Here is a 27027-nt window from a genome sequence, read left to right on the forward strand (position 1 = left end):
TGCCATTGTCCACTTCTGGAGGTGATGCTTGTGCTTTGAATGATACTCACACTCCTTTCCTGGGGAAGGCGGGTGGGAGAAGGAGATTTCCACAGGCGGGGCCCCGGCCTTCAGAGCTTGAGGTCCTCGTGCGAGCAGACCGCTGCAGTCACTGAGGAGCCATCAACCTGTCTGACCGCGCCATCGGCACTCCGGCCGTGGGGCAGATATGGAGAAGACGCTGTGGAAGCCAGTGGGGGCAGAAAAGAGGGGCCTGTCAGGACTTTATCCTGGAGCAACAGGGCCGTGAGACCAAGGCCGCTGGGGAATGTACTTAAGGGCATGTCTGAACCTCCCCCACCCACGGGTCAGGATGTAGAACAAGACTTTATCTGTCCAGCAGTGGAGAGCCATGGCTAGTTCTTTTTTTAAAAAAATAATTTTATTTATTTATTTTTGGCTGCGCTGGGTCTTCATTGCTGCTCTGGCCTTTCTCTAATTGTGGACTTAGAAGTCGTGGCTCCTGGGCTCTAGAGCACAGGCTCAGCAGTTGTAGAGCAGGGGCTTAGTTGCTCTGTGGCGTGTGGAATCTTCCCAGGTCAGGGATTGAACCTCTGTCTCCTCCATTGGCAGCAAATTCCCTCCCACTCACTGAACCCCATGGCTAGTTCGTGAGTTGGGGCGGTGGGCCCAGGATGTGCCTCTCTGACGTGGGGGGAGCCTGGGAAATGAGAAAGGCTGAGAAAGGCTTCACATTTACACCTCTCCTGGCCCCCTCCCAGAGCAGGAGAGGGGAGTCTGAGCACCATGGAGACCACTCCTGTGCAGCTGGGTCTGTAGGGCTGGTGGGGAGCTGGGAGGCTTTCCAGGGAGCCCTTGATCCATTGGGAGGCACCCGCCTGGGGCCTGGGAGGCAGCTGGCTGCTTGCAACCCTACAATTAGTAGACAGAGGAGTTGAGTGGTGGTGGGGGAGGCGGGGAGCGGGCTGAGAGCTGCAGCTGGTTCCTGGGCGCTGTCTCTGTCTCCGTCTCAGCACCCACTGTCCCAGAGGGGTGTCCAGGATGGCTGGTGGGCCCCCATGCCAACCGGGAGCTAGGGTCTCGGGAGGGGATGGAGAGCATAAGGAGAGCCAAAAAAATAACACCAACAGTGAAGCCATCTTCTGTTGGGAGAATCCAGCTGCTACTGTCTGCCTTTCACAGATAAGGAAACGAAAGCCCAGAGAGGGGCAGGAGCTAGCCAGAAGACACACAGCCAAACAGAAAGCAGCGGGATCCGGAACTCAAGCTTGCCTGGAGGACTGGGAGGTGGGGACTCACTCCTAGGCATAAATCTCAAGGCAGGGACCCCTAAAGGCTGCCTGGTTGGGGCAACACAAACTTGATTGGAAATCAAGGGGAGGACAGATGCCAGGGCCCCCAGCCTCACGCTGCAGGGGGAGGAGGGGCCGGGCAGGGCAGTGTCTGGCCCGTCAGGTTCTGCAGCTTGTCCGGGCACTCCAGGTCTGTGAGAAGAGGCCCTGGCACTGCTGCCCCCGGGTTGCTGCAGCTTTCAGTGACTGGGAGACTTCTCAGCTGACCAGTAGAAAGTCTTCTAGGACCAGTCCTGCGAGTATTGCAATGAAGCTGGAGTCGGAGTGGGGGGTGGGGGTGGGGGGAGCGGTGGTGGTGGTGGTTCTGGCTTCAACCTTCTACCATCTCATTCATCCAGCCATCAATCCTTCCTTCTTTCCCTCTTTTAAAGATGCTCACTAGGCCCAGGGCACTGTGCTGACTGCTGGAAGGTTTCTCTGCCCTCCAGGAGCATCTGTTGGGGCGGAAGAAGCAAATACACAGCCCAAATGAACCAAGTAGACTGAGCTTTGAGAGGCTGGTGGGACTTTGAAGGGGAAGGGGCAAATCTGAATGGCAGGAAGGGGGTTCAACATTGCTGGAGCTGCAGGGTCTGTGGAGTGGGGTGGGGCTGCAGAGAGCAGGGGCTGTACCACATGGGGCCTGGCCTTGGAGGGGTTGGGGAAGGTCATCATCAGGAGTGTGGGCTCTAGCTTCAGACTGCCTGACCTGGAATGCCAGGGTCACCACTAAGTAGCTGTGTGGCTTTGGGATAGTTCCTCTTTTGTGTGTGTGTGTGGTCTGAGAGCATGCTTTGTATGATCTGTTCCTTACCTGGTTCCTTTTTTTAAATAATTTCTAAAATTTTTTATTTTTTGGCTGTGCTGGGTCTTCATTGCTGCATGAGATTTTCTCTGGTTGCAGCGAACAAGGGCTGCTCTTTGTTGCTGCGCAGGCTTCTCATTGCTGGGGCTTCTCTTGATGCAGAGCACGGGCTCCAGGGCACATGAGCTTCAGTAGTTGTGACATGTGGGCGCAGCAGTTGCAGTTCCTGGGCTCTACAGTGTGGGCTCAATGGTTGTGGTGCATGGGTTTAGTTGCTCCGTGGCATGTGGAATCCTCCCAGACCAGGGATCAAACTCATGTCTACTGCGTTGGCAGGTGGATGCTTTACCACTGAGCCACTAGGGAAGCCCCCTGGCTTTGGGACAGTGACTTGCTCCCTCTGAGTCCCTGCATCCTTGGTGTAAAGTGAGATGACGCTGGGATGCCCTGCCTCACGGGGTCGTGAATCACACGGTGTGGCTCAATACACGTTAACTGCCCTTGGCACTCCTGCGCATGGTGACAAGGAGCTTGCAGGAGTTCTGAGAGGGAGAGTGACATGTGAACTTGGCCTGGCTGTGCCTCACAGTCTTCAGCCACCACCCCAACTCGGTCACTCACTTTCCTCACTTGTTCAAAGAAGGGACGAGGCCAGGGGCAGGACACGTGCCTGCTTCTGGGGACCAGGTGGTGACAGAGGCGAGGAGGGTGCAGGGGAGGCTGCAGGGAGTGGTGGGGACTGTGGTTCGTGGGTGCCTGTGTGCCCCTCCAGGGAGCACCTACCTCTCACCTCCACCGCTGCGGCCACGCAGGAGTGTGAGCCCAGTGTGGTCTGACCTGCTGAGGTCTCAAGAGGGGGAAATCCACATTTTTTATGAGGAAACTTCCCATTATTAACATCAGCAATGCATTAAATATCGTTTTTCAAGCACGATGTGAGCCAAGTTGATGCTTCTGTTTGGTAGATGTTGCTGCCATGACCCCCAGGATGCAAGGGCTCTGAGCAAGCCCTTGCTCAGAGGCAGCACAAGTTCCAGGGCCAGAGAACCTTCCAGCCCTGTGTCTGTGGCTGCGCTTCCCTCCCAAGACTTCCCGGCTCCGTTGTACATGGGAGGTGGGAGGCCAGACCCTCTCTTTTCTGAGGTTCTCAGGAGTGGCCCTGCCTGCAGACAGGGGCTGTAATGGGGCCCCTGCTCCACGCTATCTCTCCAGAGGTGCCAGGGAGTCTGGGGGAGCCCGTTGGGCTGGACGGTCTGCTCTGTGTCTGGGAATGGCAGGTCCGCCTGGCTGCCTGGGGGGACAGCTCTCAGGGCTGCTGTCTGTGAGTGCCTGGCTCCTGGCTCCCGGGGGTCAAAGGGCAGCGCTTTCAGCCTTTTCTGGGGCCCACTTCCTGTTTGGGAGAGAAAACAGCAAGACCCCCCGCAGGAAATGTTCCTCTTCCCCCAGAGCCTTTTCTCTTTTCTGCTGGCTCTGGCTTGTGGGGAAAGGCCCATGTGGGGTTTCTCCCACTCCTCTCTCTCCCCCTTGGAGCCCAGGAGGGGACCTGGGGCATGACAGCAAACCCCACCTTGCCAGCATGGTCAGTTCAGTCTTGGCAACAGGGGACCTATTTATTATCCCCTGCGGGGCTCCTGGGCCTGCTTGGCGCCTCCTATCAGCCCCCAGGGCCTGTGGCAGCTGTGGGTCCTAGCACCATAGCCCCAAGGGTCCTCTAGACTGGGCCACAAGAGAGAAGTCCTTAACTGCAGCTGCCCACCCCAAGGCAGGGAGCCCCCCAACCTTGATCAATTGAATTTAACTTCTCTCGGGAGTTGGTGATGGACAGGGAGGCCTGGCGTGCTGCAATTCATGGGGTCACAAAGAGTCGGACACAACTGAGTGACTGAACTGAACTGAACTGAACTGGGTGCCAGGCCCTTGCTCTGAGCCCAGCCTCTCCGTGCTCACCTCTGAACACAGGGAACTCGCCTTGGCCTGTGGGCTAGGACAGTTCTGAGAGTGCCTGCTCCTGCAGAAAGCAGGCCCTGGTGCTAAGAGTTCATGTCAAACTCTCATCAAGGGCAGGTGACTCAAAACGCCCCCTCAACTTGCGAAGATTCAATAACGTATGCTACCATGCTTTGAATAACCTTTCCTACCAGATTCAATATACACTGGCTGGTTATAGAAGGTGTAGGAATTAAGAATCAAAAGATAAAATCTATAATGTCACTACCTAGAGCAGGGCTAGGAGAATGACGAAAGGGTTACAGGTGTGTTCATACCCAGCTCTGGGTAAATGCCCACCAGTCAGTTGCCTGAATGTCATCCCTTACGGCTGAACCCAGCTGGCAAATCCCTCCTCTCCAGGGCATACCTTCAAGTATTTCGATTATAATTCACCTTTACTGAGCTCCAGGTGAACTCATCTAATTCTCCTGATGACTCTATGAGACAGTTTACAGATGGAGAAACTGAGGCTCAGAGAGGACAAGTAACTTCCCCAAGGTTGCACAACCAGTAAGGGCCAGAGCAGATACCTGAATTCATCTGGAGTCAGAACTGAAGTCTCCTGCAGATTAAACATGCACCATCCCTTCTCGTTCCCCTCACAGGAGCTGGATTCCAGACCATTCATCAGTTCCACTGTTCATTCATTCATTCTTTCTCACATTCATTCATTAAGTCACTCAAGTGACTGCATATCAATATTCCCGAGCTCAGGTTTGGTGCCGGGGCAGGCTGATCCTGTCTGTCCCCCACATGCGTGCCTGCACCTGCCACACACTCAGGACTCCACCTGAGAACATGAACTCCATTTATTACAAAAGACTGGGTTATCACATTGTACTATGAACAGTCACAGCCCCTGCCAGACCTCCAAGGTCCAAAGAGGCAGCCTGGATGGAGGCCCCTAACAGCTCTCCTTTGACACCCCCTCCCCCAGCAAGAAAGTCCTGGGTGGGTGGGGGCACCTGACTGGGCCTTGGAGTGGTCCTGTGTCTATAAAACCAAATAAGTCCAAAGACCCCAGGCATATATACTAATATATATATGACATATATATATATATATATATAAAATATATATATATAAAACGTAGGCCACGGCTTCCCTTCCATGGAGTGTCAGTAAGGCGGGACCATCAATGCCCACCGTGGGAGAGAAGGAAGTTGTCTGTGGCAGGGACTGGGGTCTGCTCCCAGAGTCAGCACGGACAGCTGCATCAGTTCGAGTGGCTGGGCAGCCTGGGCACCCAGGGTTGGGGGGTGGCGCCCAGTCCTGCCTAGCCCTGGCAGGTCTAAGCCACCTGGATCTGCAGGTCCTCGTCCTCGTCCAGGTCGCTGGCTCCGTCCCCTGCCTCCTCGGCACCAAAGCGAGCACTGCGGATCTTCCCAAAGACGGGGGCATTCTGCTGCTGTCGGCGGAGCCTGTGGGGTGGGGTGACAGGAGGGTCAGAGACGAGCCTGATCCACTGGTGCTGACAGCAGCTAAGCCTCCCCTAGCGCTTCCTGCTGCCAGGCACCAGACTGGGCCTTCCACAAACATTACCTCGTCTCACTTCATCCTTCCAGAAGCCCCCGAAGTGAGGGAGGTGCTCCTGTCACTCCCATTTTACAGACAGGGAAACTGAGGCACTAAGTCCCACAGACGACAGCGCGCAGGGGCTGGGCTCTGAACTGGATGGCTGGCTCTGGAGTAGGGTGGGGTGGGGGGCACGGCTTGAAGAGGTGAGGCAGCCGGCTCAAGGTAACGCGGCTGGGATTTAAACCCAAGCCAGGCTCCAAAGCCCACAGGAAGAGAGTCCAGGGGTGGGGGTTCTGAGTCCCCTACATCCCTAATGTCAGTGAGAAAGCCCTCCATCCTTGTTCCCCACATTAAAATTCCTAAAGCCAAAATTTACGAGGCAGACTTCTCTAAGAAGAGCCAGTGGAGGAAATGCCCATCCCCCCTCCTCCCTGGCTCCCCGCGCCCACCCCCAGCGGAGTAGCCGCCTGGCTGCATCTTACTGGAAGGCATGAATTATTAACACGGCGGGGAGGGGCGCGGGCAGGGGCCTCCATTACTGCCTGGTGATTTAGTGAGCTGTCCCCAGAACATTAAAGCACAAAAAGTTGGGGAATAAGATGAGGCAGCGGTCCTGGGCAGCCCCGCCCTCCTCATGGAAGCACTTGAGAGCCTGGGCAGAGCCAGCCTGCCTGCCCATTTCGGGAGTTTATGGCTCCCAAAGAATGTGGCCAAAACTGCGGGAAGGCCCTGAGGCTAGGCGGGTATGAGGGGTATGTGCTTGTGAGGGGTATGTGCTGGAGTGGCGGGGCGGAGGGAGGCGGGGAGGGGTGTGGAGTGGGCAGAGCTGGCCAGACACTGAGCTTGACTTGCACTCATGACTGGGCTCCTGCACGACACTTCATAGGCAACATCCCAAGCGTCTGGGGAAACTGAGCCTTGGCTCCCCAGGTCACACAGCTATCAGGTCTGGCTCCACAGCCTGTGCTCTTAGCCACAGACACTCAGCACATATCTAACAGTACATGTTCTGCAAATAAGGGCTCAGGTGGCAGACGGCCAGGGAAGCAATCTGACCTGACCACCCACCACCTGTGTGGTAGTGAAAGGCCTTAACCCTCTTGTGCCTTAGTTTCCTTGTTTGCCGGCCCCCTGGGGGGAGAAAAAAATTTTCCTTCCTGTCTCTCCTAGGAGCGTGGTTCTTAAAGCACAATGTTGTTGATCAATCGCTAAGTCGTTTCCGACTCTTTGCGACCCCATGGGCTGCAGCACGCCAGTTTTCCTTGTCCTTCACTCTCTCCTGGAGTTTGCTCAAACTCATGTCCATTGAGTTGGTGATGCTATCCAACCATGGCACAATATCTGACCCTGATACTAAAGCTCCGCTACTATTTAGCATTTATCATGGGCCTGGTCCTTTTATAAGCACAAATCAGCTTATTTAATTCCCACAATCAAGAAGTAATAAAAACTGTTATCAATCTCATTTTACAGATGAGGAAACTCTGGGAAAAAAAAAAAAAAAGAGGTTAAGTAAGTGGCCCAAAATAACACAGCTACTTAGTGCAGAGCCAGAGTTCCCACCACCCAGGCAGTCTTGGCAGCAGAGACTGGGTGCTGTCTATTCCATGAAATAAGAGGATGGAAGTAAGGGCCTGGCCTGGCACAGGAAATCAGTCTCAGGTGGGAGCTTGTGAAATGGGGTGGGGCCTGGACTAGATGTTCTCTGACATACCCCGGCTCTAAGGGGAGTCTGGGGGAGAGAGCCACTCTTGGGGTGTTGGGATGGGGTGGGAGGCAGAGCATGCTGGGTGGGCCCCCAGACCTCCTGGTCCTCCCTCACTGAGGCAGATGGGTCCTGTCTGCAGCTGAGGGGTCCGGGCTGCCATCAGGGCTGGGATCCCACAGACCCCAGCTGGTCCAGAGTCACCCCAGCCTGAGGACCTTGCAGGCTGCTTGTCCTTCTCATCAGAGACTGCCCAGATCCACCCGCCCTCCCTGCTGCCCCGCGTTGGGCCTGACTTCTTTGGCTGCTCCCTCTATATCCGCTGACTGCAGGACACAACTCCCAGGCTCCCAGCTGGTCTTACTTCCTGCACTCCCTTCCCTGGTTTCCGAGCCCTGGCCCTTCCTGCTTGGAGGGGACAGGATTCTGGCCCCAGGACGTCCGGATCTCTTCCTTCCCTGTCTTCCCCTCTAGGCCCATTCGGCTGGAGCCCTGACCCCGACCCTGGGCCTCCCTGGGCTGGAAGCGCCCTTGCCTGTTTGTGCACCCCGGCCGGGAGTCCTCACCCCTGGGGCGGCACGCTGGGCCCACCTGGACTGCACGTGTTCCAGCTGCACTTGCAGGTTCTCGCTCTGCTCCGTCTGCTCGTCCAGCGACCGCTGCAGCTTCCGCGCCTGGTTATGGGCCTCGTCCAACTGTGGGGGTGAACGGAGCCAAGAGCATAGGAGTTACCTTGGGTTGGGCCAACCTGCCCTGCCGTCTGCTGAGGACCAGCCACTCCTGCCGTTCCTCTGTGAGGACGATCCTCCTGGAGAGCAATCCCTGTCTCTCCTTTGAGGCCTAGACTGAGGCCCAGCTCCTCCAGTAGAACATCCCTTTTTTGCCTCTTCTTGCCTGTTGCCTCTCCCTTCCAAATCCACCCACACTCCAATGCCCCAAGCTACTGATCCATCCATCAACTCACCTACCCATATATTCCCATGAATCTGTTCACCTGACCATTCATCCATGGAAATATCCATCTGCCTATGGAGACACCCACCGACCCACTCACCAGCCATTGATCTATTCAGCCACCCATTCATACAACTTTTGTGTCCTTCCACTCTTCCAAACCCGTCTTCCCATCTACCCATCCTTCTGCCTTCTTTCCTTCGGTCCATTCACTCTTCCACCCACTGAAAGTCAGCTGTCTGTCCATCTTTCCACTATCCACTCAGTCATCCATCTTTCCACATATCCATTCATCCACCCATCTATCTACCTACCCCTTCATCCATTCATCCAACCACCCATCAGACATCTGTTGTTACGTCTCATCCATCTCTCCTCTCTCCCAACCATCTGTCCATCTATCCCCTCATCCATCTGTTCATCCATCCATGGTGTTATCCTGTCCCTTTAACCAACTCCACATCCACCCACTCATTCATTCATTAATCTACTCAACCACTCATCTACGTTATCTGTCCGTTTCTCTTCCCATCTTCCTACCCACACACCACCTGTCACCCACCCTCTCTCTCCTGAGTGCCTCCCGAGAGTCAGGCTTGTACCAGGCACGGGGGACCCAGCACGGAGCGACACAGGAGGGCCCTGCAGCTCCACCCCCACCGACCCCAGCTGAGGTCTGCAGGCTGGTGCTCACCTCGTCCTCAGCCTGGGCCAGCTCCTTCTTGAGCTCTTCCACTCGCAGCCGCAGCTTCTTCACCTCAGCCTCGTGCTGCTCCACCCGCCGGTTGGCATGGGCCAGCTCCGCCACCTTCTCCTGGAACTGCTTCTTCAGCTTGCCGTGCACGTGCTTCAGGTCGGCCAGCTCCTGCAGGAGAGCGGAGACGGAGGAGGGCTCATGCTGGGAAGTCCACGAGGTCAGGTGGTTCTGGGGGTACTGGGGTCCCTTCTCCCTGGAACCTCTCTGAAATGCCAACACTAGAGTCGGGTGAGGAGCTGGAGGCTAGAGGTGCCATCTAGTGAGGTGAGAAAGCCTGGGGGTGATGAGGTGAGAGGTGGGTGGAATTGCTGGCTCCATTCTGGACGTGGAACTCTGGGGTGCCTGCTGGAGATGACATGAGGTGTGCAGTAGGCTACTTGAGCTGAGTCTCGTTTTCTGGGGAGGGATAAAGTCAGGACTCTTTGATGTATCAAAATGGCATTAAAGCTCTGGGTCAGCTGAAGAGTGCATTTTGGAAGCAAAGAGATCTGATGCCAGAGTGGCTGGGAAGAAGATGAGCAGCCAGGAGAGGAGCTGTCCACACCTGAGCTCTGGGAGCTCTCTGAACCCTCAGTCTTCACATTTGTGAAATGGCCTCTTGAATCCATTCTTTGTTCCATGTCCACCAACCTCAGCCTGGTCCTGGCCTCCATCATCTCCCGCTGCCCCCAGGAATGGCCCAGACTCCCCATCCACTTGCCTTCTCATCCGTCTTCCACCCCGCAGCCAGTGAGCGCTCAGAGCCACAACCTGCTCGCACCTACCTCTCACTTTTCAAAGGTGACTCAGGCCTCCTGCCTCACCTACCACATCCCTCTTGCCTGCTCCCCTCCAGCCACAGCAGCCTCCCTTGTTCCTCCAAAGCTCCAGGTCCCTGTCACCATGGGACATTCATTCACATCATTTTCCAAATTTCCTCCTGGAGTCAGTCCACTGCCAGTCAACATCTACTCTCCCTGGAGACCTGGGCTTAAACGTCACTGCCTCAGAAAAGCCTCCCAGGACCTGGGCCTCAGCCAGGTCCCCGGGCATCCCCTCTTCTCTCTCCCTGCCATGGCCACGGAGCTGTGTGACCAGCATAGGTGTGTGATGGAGAGAGCAACGTCTATATCTCCCTCAGCTATCAGCTCCAAGAGGGGAGGCCACGTCCCTCCTGTCTGTTCACGGCTGTGTCCCCACCACCTAGAACAAGGCCTACACACAGCTGGAGCTCAATAAACATTTGTTGGACCGATAAAAGGGCTGTTGAAAGGATTAAGTGATGTTGTTGTGTTTAGTTGCTCAGTTGTCTCTGACTCTTTGTGATCCCATGGACTGTACCCTGCCAGGCTCCTCTGTCCATGGGATTTCCCAGGCAAGAATACTGGAGTGGGTTGCCATTTCCTTCTCCAGGGGATCTTCCTGACCCAAGGATCAAACCTGCATCTCCTGCTTGGCAGGTGGATTCTTTACCACTACGTTGCCAAGTAGTCTCCATAGCACGGGCAAAAAGCACCAGCAGGGAGCCTGGCCCACAGTGGTGCCCCACAAACCCAGCTATGATGGTGGTATCACTGAGCCGGGCCCACAGCGGGTGCCCAGGAGGAGCCGCTGCCAGGCAATCACCTCCTCCGTCTGTAGTCGTTACTTCAAGGGTCCCTGGCCCCCTGCAGTCTGGAGGTGGACGCCCAGGAGGTGGTCCGCCCCGGCCCTGGCTGCGGCCCCCTCACTACGCCACCTTGTTCTTCTCAAAGAGCGCAGCCTGGCTTGCCCGCAGGTCGCAGTCCAGCGCGCTGGCCGTCTGCCGCCGACGCCGGGCCAGCGCCTCCTCCAGGTCCCCGACTTGAGCCCGCAGCTTCTTGTTCTCCCGCTCAAGGCCCAGTTTCTCCGTCTCCAGCCGCTCCCGGCGACCCCACTCGGCAGCGTTCTCCGCCTGCAGCCGCTCCATCTGAAACAGGGCAGGACCGCGGGAGGGGTCCACAGGGAGGGGCACAGCAGGCCTGAGCGGGAGGTTCCCCCTCCCCACCTCCTCCGGCAGTTGTTTTGGCTCCAGGAAGCAAGTCCAGCTGCAGCAGCTATAATTAACCCGGGCTTATTTCACGGCGCACGGGGTGTGAGCAAGAGAGGCCCACCCCTTGCAGACTGGAGCACCCAGGGCTGTGGCTGGTTCCTGTCCTCCTGCGAGTGAATGACTGATGGAGGCAGGGCCCCCCGGGCGCCCCCAGACCCAGGGCCCTGCCGGTGGTCTCACCTCGCCCCTCAGCTCCGCCATCTTCCTGTCCATGCTGGAACGCGCACCCAGCTCATCCTCCAGGTCTTCGGACATGCGGCCCAGCTCGTCCTGGTGGGCCTCCTTCAGTATGCTGAGCTGTGTGATACAGCACAGGCTGGTTAGGCGAGGACCACTAGCTCCAGGGAGGGGTGGGCGCTGGTGCCGGAGGGCTCAGCAAGGAGCCTCATGTGGTGCCCAAATGGGCCACGGGGCATCCAGAACAGACCCTGAATCTGAACGCATCTGCCTCCTCCGACATCTCTCACCTTCTCCCTGATTATCATCCAGCCTCCCAGTGTCCATTCTTGGGTGCCCCCTCCTGCCCCCTGACCTTCTCTTATAAACCCATTTTTCGCAACAGTAGCCCTTTTTTCTTAATCTTAAAAAAAAGATAAACCCAGGGGAATTCCCTGGTGGTGCAGTGGTTAGGACTCTGAGCTTCCACTTCAGGGGGCACAGGTTCCATCCCTGGTTGGGGAACTAAGATCCTATAAGTAAGCCACTCTGTGCGGCCAAAAAATAAACTGATTAATTAAAAAAAGATACAGCCAATCATATCCCCAACCCCGGGTTCCCTAAGAACCAACCTGTCCCTATGGTCCCACAAAGCCATCTCCCATCACCTGCATCGCCCACTCTCCTCCCCAGAGCTCCCTGAGCCTCCTCTCTAGTCCTCAAATGCACAAGTTCCTGTCCATTGCAGGCTTCACACTTGCGGTTCCCTCTGCTCGCTGCCCTCTTTCAGAGGTATCTTGAAGGGCTGACTTTTCTCACTCTCAGGTCTTGGCCTAAATGCCCTCTCCTCAGGGAGGCCTCTCCTGTCCTCCCTGCCCAGAAGGGGTGCTTCTCCATCCCCCTACCTCCCCAAGAACGTGAGCACAGGAGACACATGTCTGTCTGTCCGCCTTCGTATCTGTGTATGGCCTGGGCACCCTCAGTGAACACTGGCTGAACACACCCAGGGGATCTGCCTGTGGGTGTGGGGCTGGTCACATCAGAATTGCCTGGGGTGATCTAAAATAGTACAGAGTCCCTGTTGTAGAGCAGGGAAAATTGTCAGAGGAATGCTCTTTGCAATGGCATGAATGAACCTTAAATATGCAGTGTTGATGGGAAAAAAAAACCCAGATACTAATGAGAATCTTTATAGTTAAGTATCTGTAAAACTGCACAGTTGGATCCCACATTTCTTCAAATGATTACACAATTTGAAAAGATTAAAAAAACAGATTCCTGGACCTAAGCCCCAAAGATGCTGACTCAGGAGAGTGAGGGCAGGGTCTGGGAAGCTTTATTTTAGGAGATTCCTTAAAGAGATTCTACTTAAAGACCAATCTTCCAGGGCAGTTTCAGGCTCTGGGGTCTGTGAGCCACCCACCTTTTGGAAAAGCAGGGTGGCTGCGCCCTCTGGTGGCCATCAGGGTGAGCACAGGGAAGCAGTAAGGGAAGCCCAGCCTGACCCCAGCATGCAGGAGTTCCCAAACTGCAGGGGTGGAATTTCCTCTCTGCCAGCTAGAGTCTCAGTTTCCTCATCTGTAAGATGGGGACACCAAGTGTGTTTCCTTGACTGCTGTGAGGCTCTAGCAAGATCTCATACCATGTGCCCAGTGAACATCCAGACTCCTCTTTGTCTTGGTCTACAAGGCCAGTGGGATCCCCTTACAATCTCATCTCTCACTGACTACCCTCCAGCCACACTGGCCTCTATTTCTTGAACACACTAGGCTTGTCTGGCCTCAGGACTTTTGCATTTCCTGTGCCCTCTGCCAGGAACTCTGCCCCCTGCCTCTTCTCAACAGTGGCTTCTTCTAATCACTTTAGGTCTTGCCTTGTGTAACCTTCTTAAGAGACCTTTCTATGACTCACCACCTCATCTCTCTAATTGTGTTTTGAATTTCACAGTTTCTGAATTTATCTACCTGGTTACTGTTGGCCTTCTCCCCACAACCCCTCCTCCACCTCCTGCCCCAGTCCACAGATCACCACATGGCATAGGGCTGGGGCTTGACAGTGAATGACTGAATTCCCCTCTTTCTCCCCTTCCCACTGCTGAAATTCAATGACACAGTACTGCTTCCTCCAGGAAGCCCACCCTGGTCTCTGACACTCACTTGCTTGAGCATCTCCTGCTTGGTCTTGCTCAGTTCCTCGTACTTGATCTTCCACTGGCTGAGCTCTCCCTCCAGCTTCTCGATGTTCCTGCTCAGTGCCATTTTATCCCTGGGGAGGGGAGACGTGGGGGTGAGCCCACTGGGGCCCTCTGCTGAGTCCTCCTGCATAGTCCTCCAGTCCCTTCCAAGTCTAAGACCAAGGTGTCGTGAGAGGTAATCTGTTCTATGCCGCTTCCCTGGCTTCTGGTGGTTTGCTGCGTGCTCCAGGCCTTAGCACCCCACTCTGTGGCAGGCAACCTGGGTGTGCGATCTCCTCGAGCTCCACCCTCCACACAACTGTGGGAGTCCAGCCCCTGCTGTGGGGAGTGACTGGTTCTCCAGGGCACCAGGCCCTGGGCTCATCCATCAAATAATACCTCCATTGCCCTCTATCTGTTTTATGCTGACTTGGTGTGAACACACAGCTCTGCAGTCAGAAAAGCTGGAAAACACTTTCCAGTGACTCTCTGAAGGAGGAGTCCCTTCTTGTCACCATCACTGGGTGGGAGTCCCATAAACCGCTCTCACGCCCCTCACCCTTCACTCTGCCCTGAATGTGCAGGAGGCGCCGTGGGTATTTGGCCCTATGTAGTGTTTCATGACCAACCCCCACACCACGCTGGCCTCCCATTCTGAGTTTAGTATCACTTTACATTTCAGTTAGTACAACAGGTTGATTTTTGTTCACTGGGCTTAAACAGAAATGCAGCATCTCAGTTCTGGAGGCTTCAAGTCCAAGACCAAGGTGTTGGTTCCATGCGAGGGTGGTGAGAGGACATCTGTCCTATACCTCTTCCCTGGCTTCTGGTGGCAATAGCTGGTGCTCCTTGGCTTGCAGGAGCATGGCCATGATCTCTGCTTCCACCTTCACAGGGGCACTGTGTTGATTTTTAAAAGATTTCTGTGTGTAGTTATCTTATACCATCTTTGTGTTTAATTTCTGGATGGAAAAGGGGGTGTTACTAAATATTCAACATAATCAGGCAAAAATGACCAATCAAGGTCACTGGTGACCTCCAAGTCCTAAATCCACTGGTCAGTGCTCAGTCCTCTTCCGACTTTACCAGCTGACTGCTCCCTCATCCATGAAACGGTTCCTCCTGCTTCCTCTTCCCCCTCACTGGCTCCCTCCTCCTGTATCCTTTGCTGCCTCCTTCTTCCTCTGATTCTATAGCTGGTCGGCTCCAGGGCCCCATCCTTTGACCTCTGGCCTATCCACTCTCACCCGAGCTCATGGTTTTCAGCATCATCTATTCGCTGATGACTCCTGAATTTCTACCTCCAGCCCAGACCTGTCTCATGAACTCTATAGACTCATTCACATCCCCAAATGCCTTTCTGCTGAATCAAGCTCAAAATGTCCAAAACCAAATTCCCAGCCTCCACCCCTCAGTCCCCTTATCCCTCCTTCCCTGCTTTGATTTTTGCCCACGGCACTCTCCCTGCACGATGGCAGGGATTGCTGGTCTCATGGATAACTGTATCCCCACCGAGCACAGTGCCTGACCCAGATCCTTGACACATATTAGTTGAATTAATTTTAAAAAGCCCTCATATTGGGTCCTTGGGTACCGTACCACTGTTTTCAAGTCCCAAGAATCGATGGGACTCAAAGGGGAAGTCCCATTCCCTTTCATTGAGTCTCACCTCTGTGACATGGATTTTCATTCTGTGATTCCGAGGAGGCCCTGGTACAGCCTGGCCCGCCCCCTAGCCCCTGCCTGCCTCCCGGGACTCACTCTCGTTCCTTGAGCAGCACCTTCTGGGACTCATCCAGCCGTAGCCGCAGGGCGGTCAGCTTGGAGGCATCCTCCTCGACGGTGGTGTCCTCCCAGGGCAGGCGGCCGCGCTCCTGGCGGCCCGAGCTGCCCCGTGGGGCCCCGGCCCCCGCGCTGCGCACCTCCCAGCAGCCCTCTGGCTCCTCTGGTCTGTTCTTCAGCAGGCTCTCCATCAGCTCGAGCTCCTATGGGGACCCAGGCAGAGGCTGGACTAATGATCGCTGAGTCCTCACCCTCTTGGCCTTCATCATGGCCTCTCCCAGGTCCAGGGCCTGGCATTAGCTTGGTGGGTAATCGTGGGCAAGTCACACAGTCCTCTGGACCCCCGTTTCCTCTTCTGCTGCCTGTCTCTCCACCCCTGGAGAGGGAGGGCCACACCCTCCCCCTTCGCTACTTAGAAATGCACAGAGTCAGCCACTCAGATTCCCTGAATCCTGGAAGATTCCCCAGAAGAGGTGATAAGTTCTCTGCTGCTGGAAGCATGCAAATATTTGGTGGGACACTGATGAATGCAGAAGCAGGGATTCCTACAAGGAATAAGGACGAGATTCCCTCAAAAGGGATTCCTGCTCAAAGATCCCACTTTTCAGTGGGATCACCTGAAACATAAGTGACATGGTAAAAGATGCATGGACTTCCTTGGTGGCTCAGTGGTAAAGAATTTGCCTGCCAGTGCAGGAGACTCAGGTTCAATCCCTGGATTGGGAAGATCCCCTGGAAAAGGCAATGGCAACCCACTCCAGTATTTTTGCTTAGGAAATCCCACGGACAAGGAGCCTGGCGGGCTACAGTTCATGGGGTCACAAAAGAGTCAGACACCACTGAACGACTAAACCACAATAATAAAAGATGCACAGGAAGGCGGCCTCTGAGAGCAGAACCAGCTCCCAGACAGAAAGCAGTAAGGGTTGATTAACACAACCCTGAGCCCTCTTCCTCCCTGTCAGGCTCCTCTTCCCCTCTGCCCTTGTCTGCCCCCTGGCCTGCCTCTGACCACAGATCCAAGATGCCCATGGCCTCTGTCCCAGCCTGGCTTCTCCCACAGTCATTCCAGATGAGTTTGGGCTGGTCCCTTCCTCGACTGACCTTCAGTTTCCCTATCAAGACTAGGACAATGGGCCTGAGGAGTGAAATTCTACTCCTCTTTTATCTCAGACTGTCTGGGTGGGGGCCTCTGAGGCCATCTGGTCCAAAGCTCCAATTCCCAACTGAGGAACCAGGGAGGGAAGAAGGGAATTGCTGGAGGGTCACAGAGCACAGACATGGCTGGGCTGGAAAACAAACTCAGGCTGCATCCTCCGAGCTCTTGACGTGGTACCTGCTACCTCCTGGGGTGACTCATAACCGAACACAGAGAGGACAGGAACAGTGTCCAAGGCTGGCTGATATACAGAGGCTCATTCTCTGCCCCAAAGAAGAGCAAGGAATGTCACCTGCACCAGTCAGGCCCCGGCGAAGGGGGCTGCAGCCACCAGGAGGCAGCAGTGCCCACTCTAGCCCACAGGCAGGAGAGGAGAGAGGGCAGCTAAGAATCTTAGGAGCTGGCCTGACTGGGGATGGAGCTGGGAGCAACCTGAGCCTGGACTCTGTCCCTAGACAGCCTTCAGGTGAGTCTTGCTTGTTCAGAGGAGGCTGCCCTCCGTACATATCATTAATGTTCCAGATGGCCTAATTATTATCACCATGGGCTGAGAAGTTCACCTGGGGTCAACTCCCAGCGACTCCAGTCACCAGCTGGGAGCCACTGGTAATTAACCTCTCAGCACCTCAGTGTTTTCATTTGTAAAGCCAGTATTTCCTGGGTTGCCCTGAGAATTAACTAGATAGTGTGTATGCAGAGCCTAGCATTTTGTAAGGGTGCCCATGGAAAGACGGAGGCTTTTCCCAGATTTACCAAGCACTCTCAGCCTCTCGCTATTTGCACAGAATTTCCATCACCTGTAATGCATTCCTGCACTTTTCACCATCAATTCCTCCTGCTGCTGCTACTGCTGCTAAGTCGCTTCAGTTGTGTCCGACTCTGTGGCACCCCAGAGACGGCAGCCCACCAGGCTCCCCTGTCCCTGGGATTCTCCAGGCAAGAACACTGGAGTGGGTTGCCATTTCCTTCTCCAATGCATGAAAGTGGAAAGTGAAAGTGAAGTCGCTCAGTCATGTCCGACTCTTTGCGACCCCATGGACTGCAGCCTACCAGGCTCCTCCATCCATGGGATTTTCCAGGCAAGAGTACTGGAGTGGGGTGCCATCGCCTTCTCCTCAATTCCTCCTATCTCAGCTTAAATGGGACCGCTTCTAGAAAAGCTTCGGTGAAGCTCCCTCCTCAGAGCCTGGCTCAGGTACCTCCTTCTGTGCTCACATTGTCCTGACACTCCCTACCCCCAATCCCTCAGCTTTGATAAGACACCTGTTAAAATGTTTACTCCTTTCTCTAAATTGAATAAATGAAGGGATTCAGCTCTGCGACTAGTGGATGTCTTTGAGGTAAGTTCTTACAACTTGCTCCTGCTCAGAGAGGATGATTTGTTGGTTTTGTTGATTACTGAGGGTCGGACACGACTGAGCGACTTCACTTTCCCTTTTCACTTTCATGCATTGGAGAAGGAAATGGCAACCCACTCCAGTGTTCTTGCCTGGAGAATCCCAGGGCCGGGGGAGCCTGGTGGGCTGCCGTCTCTGGGGTCGCACAGAGTCGGACACGACTGAAGTGACTTAGCAGCAGCAGCAGGTATGGGAGCGGCGTGACCACCATAATCAGGTGTGATACCTACCCAAGTGCCAGGCCCTTTCCCTTTCTGAGCCCTACAGCCACCGCTCCCGCCCGGGTCAATCAGCCCCTCCCACTTCCGGACCCCAGCGCGAAGGCTCCGCCCAGAAGCCCCGCCCCTCGCCGCGCACCTGGCTGCCCTGCGGTCTCTCGCATCCGGATCCCACGTCGCGCACCGGCACCGGCTCCTGTTCCCTTTCCGGCTCCGTCTCGGGCCCATCGGGCGTCCTGTCCACGCCTCCCCGGGCGCCCCGCAGCCGCGCCAGCTCGCGGCCCCGCGCCTCGCTCTCGCCCTGCGCTTCTTGGCGCTCGCGCCGAGCCCCCGCCAGCTCCTTGGTGAGCGCGTCGAGGCGCTGGCGCAGCTGACGCACCTCCTCGCGCGCGCGGTTGCGCTCGGCGCGCACCTTGCTCCACTTCTCGCGCCAATTGGCGGTGCAGTCCGACCACCAGCGCATGGTCTTCTCCATCTGCGCCGCCCGCGCGCGCGCCTCCTCCAGCTCCCGCAGCCGCAGCTCCTCGCGGCTCTCCCAGTCCCCGTCGGCCAGCAGTGCGGGCGTGGGCGGCAGCGGCAGCGCGGGTGGCGGCCCTGGCGAGGGCGTGCCGCTGGGAGGCGTGGGCGGAAGCGAGTCGGCCGGCCCCATGCGCTCGGGCGACGGGCTGCCCAGGATGGTCAGGAGGCTGCCCTTGGACAGCTGCGGGGACTCGGCCAGCCGTGGGCTCGGCCCGTGGCTCATGGCGTGGCCGTGGGGGCGGGCAGGCTCGTGGGTGTTGGGCTGGAAGTCCCGAACTCAGAGGCAGCGCGGGGGACGCGTAGCAGATGCGAAACCACTGTGCATGATGGCCACTGCTACTGGCTGCTCTCCGGGCTATGGGGAGGGGTCGCTCCCTCCGACCTGTGGGAGAACACAACCATTATTTGGAGGTGGCCACCAACTGCCCATATCCTTAAGCTCAGCCATGGGAAGCGAAGGGAACAGCTCGACCGGTAGAAGGAACAGCATGGGCAAAGGTGGAAGGAGTGCAACTGGTCGCCTCCAGGAGCCCCAGTGAGGCTGGAATGGTGAGCCAGGGCCTGCAGCCGCTTCCTCACGGGCCTCCAGATAACCCCCTTGAGTCGCTTCACCCTGGAGCAGCCACGGATGATCTGAAACCTTGATCTGCTGTCCCTGACCTTCAGGTCCCATCTCACACATTGAATGGCTTATACTGCTCTCCACCCGGAATGCTATGTGCTTCCATGCTGGCCCTGCTGCCAGGAGTCCCTCCCAGCCTCTTCCTGCGCTGGGCTGACTCTTCCCATCCTTAAAACTTACCTGAAATAGCATCTTCTCCAAGAGGTTTTCCAGGACCCCTTCAGGCCAGGTGGTCAGCCCCTGCCCAGGTCTCCACCAGCCAGCCTCGCTGTACTATTTTTCTGTGTCCCTGTGAGCACCCCATCTTCACCCCAGGCTATGAGTTTGCTGAGGGCAGGGGATGGCTGGCTGTTGGTCTTTGTCCCAGCACATGATGACAATAATAATGACATTTATGGAGGGCCAACTACAGGCCATGCCTATGTAAGCTATCCTCTCAACAGACTCAAGGGCAACTATAGACATTTACTGAAGAGGAAAGGGAGACTCAGCAAAAGTAAGCCCTGGAGTTGATCCAGATACACCATCCAGAAGTCCAAACACTGGCGTGGGTTTGGTGAATACGTGCACGTGCTGGTGGTATGATGGAAGTAAGCTGGGGTCTAGATGGGGGTGCAGTGTGGTGAGGTGTCTCCCCATGCCAACCACTGAGCTCTGCTGTTCGTTGGCCACATCCCTTTTAAAATAAGTGAGACACATGCCCGCTCTGTCCCCAGTCTGCCACATTCTGCCTCAGAGTGGCTTCATGCTGACCACCAACAGCTCCTTGGGCTATCTCATACTTCCTTCCCCATTCAGCTGGGCCTGGCCCTCAGAGCCTCACTGCAGCCCCTGAGACCTGCCCTGATCGCTATTCCTTCCTTTTCTGGGTGACGCATCAGGGCACTGCTGGTGGGACTCTCAGCATCCTGGAAGAGTGTCCCAATACTGTCTGGCTGTGTCCCTTCATCACCCTTTTCCAGCCTCTAAGCCCCCCACTCGGCAGCACATCTAATGTCACAGTTTGTGGTAAAAAGAGGAGCTATCAGGCTGGCACTCCCTCCTTGTCCTGCCTTTAGCCCCACAGCTACCTCCTCTCTGCCATGAAGAGGATGGGGGGCTCTCCCACCTTGGGTCAAAGGCCCCTCCATCCAGCTTCTCCCACCCCAACCAGTGATCCCCCTCCAAGGAGCCTGCTCCCTGCTGAAGTCTCTCCTGGCACTTTCACCTCCCTTCTCTGTCTCCTCCCTTTCCAGGCCCATCCAGAGTGGGCCATGCTTGCTGTCTCCCCACTGTGCACCTCCCTCGCCCTCTCTCATCAAGCCTTACCAGCCTGGCCTCCACCCCCCTGCCCTACCCTCCGGGCATGTCTCAGCTCTCGCAGGTATGCCCTCTCTAGCTCTGGGCACCTTCCAGCCCTCCTTTCTTGCATCACTCCTTCCCAGGATGTTCTCCGGGTTTTCCTCCTCTTCTCCAGTGGTCCCCCATTAGCTTCTCGGGTTGGCAACCTGGGCTCATCCCTGCAGTGCTGGCGTGACCCCAGTCCTGGCCGCCTTCTTCTTTCTGGCTGCCCCTGCCTGAGCCATCTCTCCATGTCCGCAGTAACCTCCAGTCTCTCTCCCAGCCTGGGCTGCTCTCCAGAACCACTCACATGTCCCTCAGACAACTCAGACTCAGCTTGGTCAAATGGGACTCCCTGTCTCCATTCCCCTCACAACCGGAGCCTCCTTCTGGATGCCCTCTCCGGGAGAAGAGTGCTTCTTTACTTCTTCACACTGTGGGGAATATCCTGGAATTGGCTTTCTCTCCACCTCCAAGTCCAGTCAGTCTGTCTGCCACCCATCACGGGGATCCTCCTACCTTCTTCATCCCCAACCACTAACCTGTCAGGCCACCACCATCATTTCCCACTGGGGAGACTGCAGCCACTCCTTGTCCCATCCCCCTGTCCCCTTTTGCCTCCTTCAAATCCATCCTCAAGAGCAGCAGCCAGAGTGAATTTTTAAAAACACAAACCAGATCTTGCCACTGGCCACCACCTTTGCCATTACCAGTAGCTGCGACCCCTCCCCTCTCTACAGTCAATTCCAAACTCACTCTCTCAAAGGCTCCAACACTAAAAACTCATCGATTCCCTGACTTGTTCACTGTCCCCACTGCCCACCCTGTTCCTTCTCTCCTTGCTACACCCACCCAAATGCCCTCAGTGTTCCAGCTACCTCACTTGTTCTTGTCTCTCCAGGCAGTGCCGCCTCTGGTTGCTTCCACTGCTCTGCCTGCTCTTGCCTTCACCCGTATAACCAGGCATCGCAGGTTTTCCACCACTGTGGACCAGTGTTCATTTAAATTCATGACTATTACAGTCACAGTTCCTTAGCACGGCTCAGTGATCCTACTACTGGACTGGCCAAAAAGTTTATTTCAGTTTTTTCCCCTAAGATGTTATGGAAAAACCAGAATGAAACTTTTGGCCATTCAAATGTATTTCTCCAGTGCATTTGCCCTTAGTTTATTGTCTGTCTTCCTTCACCAGGCACCAGCTCTAGTCCCTGCTCTGTCATCAACCTCATCTAAACCACTGCCCCAGACTGGGCCTGTTTCTCCCCTGGTAGAACTGGAGTGAGGGGTGAGGGAGGCCAGTGCTTCTAGAGCAAGAAGTCCTTCAGATTCACCTGGACATTTGCTTAAAATGCAGTTCCTGGACCTCACTCCTCAGAGAATCATGTTCAGTAGGTGTGGGACCGGAGATTTGCATTTTAACCATCCAACTGTGGGATATTTTGAGTAAGTGGTGATGCCGTGTCACCACCCATAGTTCCGTATGTACAAACATGTCTATCTCAACCCCAGTAACACCTGCACAGACTAGGTTACGCCCCCAGACACAGCCCTCTGGGCTTAGGTTCCAGTTCCCTGTACACCCGACTCCCCAAGGGATCCCTGGAAGGCTGAGTACCCACTGTGACTCTGTCTTTCCACCTGTGCAATGAGGTGACTGGCCTAGATCCCACGTGCATTCACAGACATGCGCACACCCAGACACACAAGCAACCCCATACATGTAAATATAGATAAAGACGTGGGCAGGCAGACACATACACGGAGGTGGCCCCATAGGCACACACAACAACTATATATATGTTCAGAGAGATGCTTCCTTGTAGATACAGAGTCACAGACACACCTGAAAACATACATATGCCCACACGGATACACATAGAGACACGCAAAGATACATACTCATCCCTGAGACAGACAAATGCACACACACACATATACACACACACGAACACATATACGGACACTCGCAGCCCTCCTCTCCCCAGTTTCCTGGCCGAGCTCCACATGGAGAAGCTCTTGGAAAAGAAAAACAATGTGAGAGCCTGCGGGGGAGGGGAAGGAGGCAGGAAATCTGAGTGCCAGCCCGGTGGCCTCGCCAGAGGCCAGAGCTGTGCTGGGAATGGGGGTTGGAGAGGTGGGGGTCCCTGGGGCCAGGCCCCTGTCTGCTGGGCCCTTCCTGCAGCCCCTAAACCGAGAGGGCGGCAGGGAGGGGGCTGCTGCCACATCCTCTCTGCCTCTGGGAGCTGCCAGGCCTGAATGGGGCTTGGCGGGGAGGGGTGGCCTGCTCCTTCCAGGAATCCCAAGCCTGTCGTGCAGGGCCAGGGCAGGCGCCACCCAGGCCCCTAATGGCTTCCAGGCACCCACGCTCAAGGGAGCGGGTGGGGAGGAGTGGGGGTCAGAGGGGCTCTGGACAGGCCTCCTGCCTTTCTTCCTACAGGCCCAGGTCCCCTGAAGGGTGTGTGTGCACACATGTATAAATGGATGGGGGTTGGGGGGGGGTCCCAAGGTTAGTCTTCTGGAGAAGCCCACCCCTGGACACACCAGGAACCCTGCGTACACACTCAAGGGCAGCTTGTCTCTGCCTAGCAATGCTTCCCCCTCACCCCTACCCCCACCCCACTGACATAACACAGCCTTAGGGGCAGACACACACACATCAAGCCCTGGTAACATACACACTCACCAAGAGAGACGCCACATGGAGGTTCAGCTGGCAGTTGTAGAGACTGGCTCCCACTGCCTACCCCGCCTGCCCTTCGTCACCAGGATCAGCGTCTTCCTCCCCTGGGATGTGAGTATGTGTGCGGGGTGGCCTCCTGATTCCTGCAGGGTGTCACCACTCCCCATGGAGCAGGTGGAGGAGGGACCAGCCTCCACAGGCCCAGAAAGTCCTTCCCACTCACCCTCCCCTCTCCTGTGCCCACCCCCCACCCCCAGCACCAGCCAGACGGGTCTATTCCTGCTCAAACCCTCAGGATCTCTGCTCAGCCTGATCCCCTACTTGGGATGCCCCGCTCAGACTCCGAAACCCCACCCAGCCTTCAGGCTCAATTCCACAACCTCCCTCCCGGAAATGCCTTGGTCTCCCCAGCCCCACTCTGCCAGGGGAGTATATCCCCACAACCTTCCAGAACCAGACCTGGCCAGCTGCCCTCTCTCCTCTTGCAGTTCAGGCCTCCCCCAACCCAGGCAGGACACTTGTGCCACCCGGAGCCACTAGCACAGGCCCTGCACACAGGATGTGCTCAAAGTTGGCTGGCGGGGTGGAGAGCAGAAAGCAGAACCATGGCTTCACATCCCCTTAACTGGGTAGCAGAGCCACCTGGGAAGGCTTCCCATGTGGCACTAGTGGTAAAGAACCCACCTGCCAATGCAGGAGATATAAAAGATGTGAGTTTGATCTCTGGGTTGGGAAGATCCCCTGGAGGAGGGCATGGCAACCCACTCCAGTATTCATGCCTGGAGTATCCCATGGACAGAGGAGCATGGTGGGCTTTGTACGGCCCATAGGGTTGCAAAGAGTAGGACACTACTGAAGTGACTTAGCAAGCATGCACAGGTCCACATGGGACTCAAGAGCTCCTGAACCCCAGCCCCACAGTCATCCTCACTGCTCCAGGCAGCTGCTGGCCAGGACAGAAGAATGTTTTGACTGGATGTTTGCCTCAGGCAAGGCCTTCATCAGCCTCGTCTAGACAAAGTGACCGGTGGCTCTTGCTTCTAGTGGACCTGTTTGGAATGTTCTTTCTCCTTTCTCTAGCAGTACCTCCTACACATCCTTTAGGACCTACCTCTGGGTAATGATCCCCTGGGTAGCCTTCCCCAACCTCATACAAAGAGTATGTTAGTGCTCCCAATATGGCACCTCCTTGTTCTTCAGCAGTGGCCACACTGAGAAACCACAAGGGCATCCTGGACTCACTGGCTGTCAGCACAGGGCCCAGCATACAGCAAATGCTGCACTAATGCTTCCCAGGCTGATGGGTAGAAGATGGACAGCTAGGGGTTCTCTGTAATCGGGGAGGGTTGCACCATTCTAAGGATCAGGAGTCACTTTAGGGTCAGGCTCTGAGACAGGTAGGTGTCAAAGCCTGTAGCCAAGGTCAAAGTCAGAGGTCATCTCATGGCCAGGTCAAGGATCAGGCCTCTTACCTGAAGGAGTCTAACTGACTCGCAGGGGGACAAGTTTATTTTGTCCTTACCGTGTTTTGATGGCTCATACCTAGTAAGAAGAGTAAGCAGTGCTGAGGCCTAGATGGGGCCCAGCTTAGGGGGCTGGGGTGGGTGTGGGGTGGGATGGGATGGCCCAACTCCTCCCTCCAGCTCAGAAACCCTCTATAACTTCCCAGAACCTTTCAGGTGGGGCTGTGGGGCTGGCCTGTGGCCACAGGCCTGGCTGTGGGCAGGGAGCAGAGCCCAGCAGGAAACCACAGAGGACAGCCTGATTGGATAAGTGCAGGGCCCAAGGCTGGTCAGCCCACAAACTGTGGGCGCTTGTCCCTCTGACCTGTCACCCGTGCTCCCATCACTGGACCTCCAGGAGAGGACAGGGAGGCAAGCTGAGCCTGCAGGCTGAACCTGAGCCCTGGTGGGTAGGCACCCCTAATCTGTTCCCAGGTAACTCCATCTCAGACAGAGAAGCCAAAGATATCCTGGACCACTAATCAGAACTCCTTTTTTACAAATGGGCCACCTGAGATCCAGAGGTACAGCTATTGGTCCACATCAAGGATCAGCAGCAAACCTGGGTGTGTGTTGGCAGGTGGGGGGGTGGGGTCGCTGGATTGCTGGGATTGGATGCCTCCCCTCCTGGGTCATGATTACCTGAGGGGCAAGGTGCCCCTGGGACTACCTACACTATGGGGTCCTCAGTCAGGCCAAGCACAGCTGGGAGAGGATGGGAGGTTTTCATGGGGTGGACCCCAGCCCCGGGGCTCTGAGCAACTCCTTGAACTATACACTCTAGTACAGCGGACTTCTCAGGAGCCCCAATTGTACCTCTGTGATGCTGTTTGATACCTGCAAGGCCACGCCCTCTCTGATGCTGTTTTCTTACTTGTAAGATGGAGAGAGGCACTAACAAGATACCTAAAAGCTTTGTCTAAACAGTGGGCAGAATCTGTGCCGACACGAAGTAATCCTACCTCCCCAACAGCCCTATATAATCCACACTTAAGACAGAGAAACTGAAGCCCCGGTGGGGAAGGAGGCTTGCAGGATATCACCAGTTCTCACAATCGTAATAGTGGGACAACGGAGGCCCACTCCCTTCTCATGACACTAAGCCGTCGCTCCACCTGTCCCAACTCCTTCCAGAAATTCCCTTTCTGGCCTCCCACGACCAAGAGTCGCCTAAATCCTCACTTCCTCTCCCCTTCCCCAGCACTTCGGCGGCGGGATGAGGGAGGAGGGTCTCCCGGCCCAGCGAGACGCGGTCCCGCCCACCCCGCCGCGCGGCCCCCCATTGGCAGCCACCAGGGGCGTCGTGCTCCGATTGGCCCGCGCCGCCCGTCCGTCCCGCATTCGCCATGGTGACCACGTTGGGTCCCCCGGGAGAGGTCCAAATTCCGCCCCCGCCCGCTGCCACCGCCCCCCTGGGGTCTGGCCCCCGCCCGCAGCTTTTCAAGGGCGGCCCTGCCCTCCCCCCTCCCCCAACTCCCGAAGCCCCATCACTCCTGAGGCTGGGGCTCCGGAGGTAGGGGAGCCCGCGGAGGGGGCTAGGAAGTTCTGCTTGGAGTTTGGGGGTTGCTGCGGACGCGGGAGTCCCCGCTGCTCCTCTTCCAGCACGCCCTCCAACTTAACCCCTTCCCTCCCGCTGAAGGTTCGCGGCCTGGAGGGAGTTCCCGGGACGCGGTGGCTTTCGGCCCCCTGCACTACCGCCCCCGCTCACCTCGGCCGGCGACCAGCGGGCTCCGGACGTCCGATCCGCCGCGGCTGGGCGGAGCGGGCACGGGGCTTGCTGCGGCCGCCGCCGGGAGGGCCGAGGGAGGGCCGCGGAGTCTCCTCCTCCCTCCCGGGGGGAGGGGAGAGAAAGGAATCGGCGAGGCGGGGGCGGTGGGGCCCGGGCGGGTTGCGGCCCCACTCTGACCCTGGCCCGCAGAGTTGGGTGGGTGGGAGACCCGCGCCTAACTTTGGGGAGAGGGGCGCGGGCCGAGTTGGCGGGATCGCCACCGAACGGGCCGGACCCCGACGGAGGCCCCACCCCGCCGTCGGGCCTAGAGGAGGGGGAAGGAAGGCCGGGTCTGGGGGCCCCGCGGGGTCGGCTTTCCCGCCTCAAGTTTCCCGGAGCGGCAATGACGTACTAGGCGCCCAGCAGCAGACGAGGGCACAGCCTGTCCCCGGCTCAGCACGTGCAGCTGTATACCAAGCTTGTATGCTTTTGTTACCTACATTCTTCCTAGTGCTAGCTCTGCCACCGAGTGGGTGCGGAGCAGCAAGTCCCTGCACCTCATCGGGCCTCAGTTTCCCCTTTGTACAGCAGAAGGATGGACCATAGTAGCCTCGCGCATGTTGAGAAGCGTGGGTGGAGCCGGGAGGAGGTTTTCTCGGATGTGCTAGGGTGCTTCCCGTGC

The 27027-nt window shown here is 56.5% G+C and overlaps 1 protein-coding gene across 4 annotated transcripts; it reads right to left on the minus strand.

Moving 5' to 3' along the window:
* Positions 1–4916: 4916 nt before the first annotated feature.
* Positions 4917–26953, minus strand: CCDC102A (coiled-coil domain containing 102A). Of its 4 annotated transcripts, none has more exons than XM_070770625.1 (9): positions 26846–26953; positions 18134–18895; positions 15200–15423; positions 13422–13530; positions 11290–11406; positions 10777–10986; positions 8997–9167; positions 7940–8043; positions 4917–5546 (listed from the first exon to the last, which is right to left on the minus strand). In XM_070770625.1, exons 2-9 carry the CDS (start codon positions 18734–18736, stop codon positions 5417–5419), a joined length of 1668 nt encoding a protein of 555 aa, XP_070626726.1. In that variant the 5' UTR covers positions 18737–18895; positions 26846–26953; the 3' UTR covers positions 4917–5416. The 4 variants fall into 4 exon arrangements, with proteins under 4 accessions (XP_070626726.1, XP_070626723.1, XP_070626725.1 ...); XM_070770622.1 differs by lacking the exon at positions 26846–26953 and adding an exon at positions 26346–26491; XM_070770624.1 differs by lacking the exon at positions 26846–26953 and adding an exon at positions 23139–23295.
* Positions 26954–27027: the final 74 nt, after the last annotated feature.

The sequence above is a fragment of the Bos indicus genome, chromosome 18 (genome assembly GCF_029378745.1).
Source record: "Bos indicus isolate NIAB-ARS_2022 breed Sahiwal x Tharparkar chromosome 18, NIAB-ARS_B.indTharparkar_mat_pri_1.0, whole genome shotgun sequence".
Classification (NCBI taxonomy): domain Eukaryota; kingdom Metazoa; phylum Chordata; class Mammalia; order Artiodactyla; family Bovidae; genus Bos; species Bos indicus.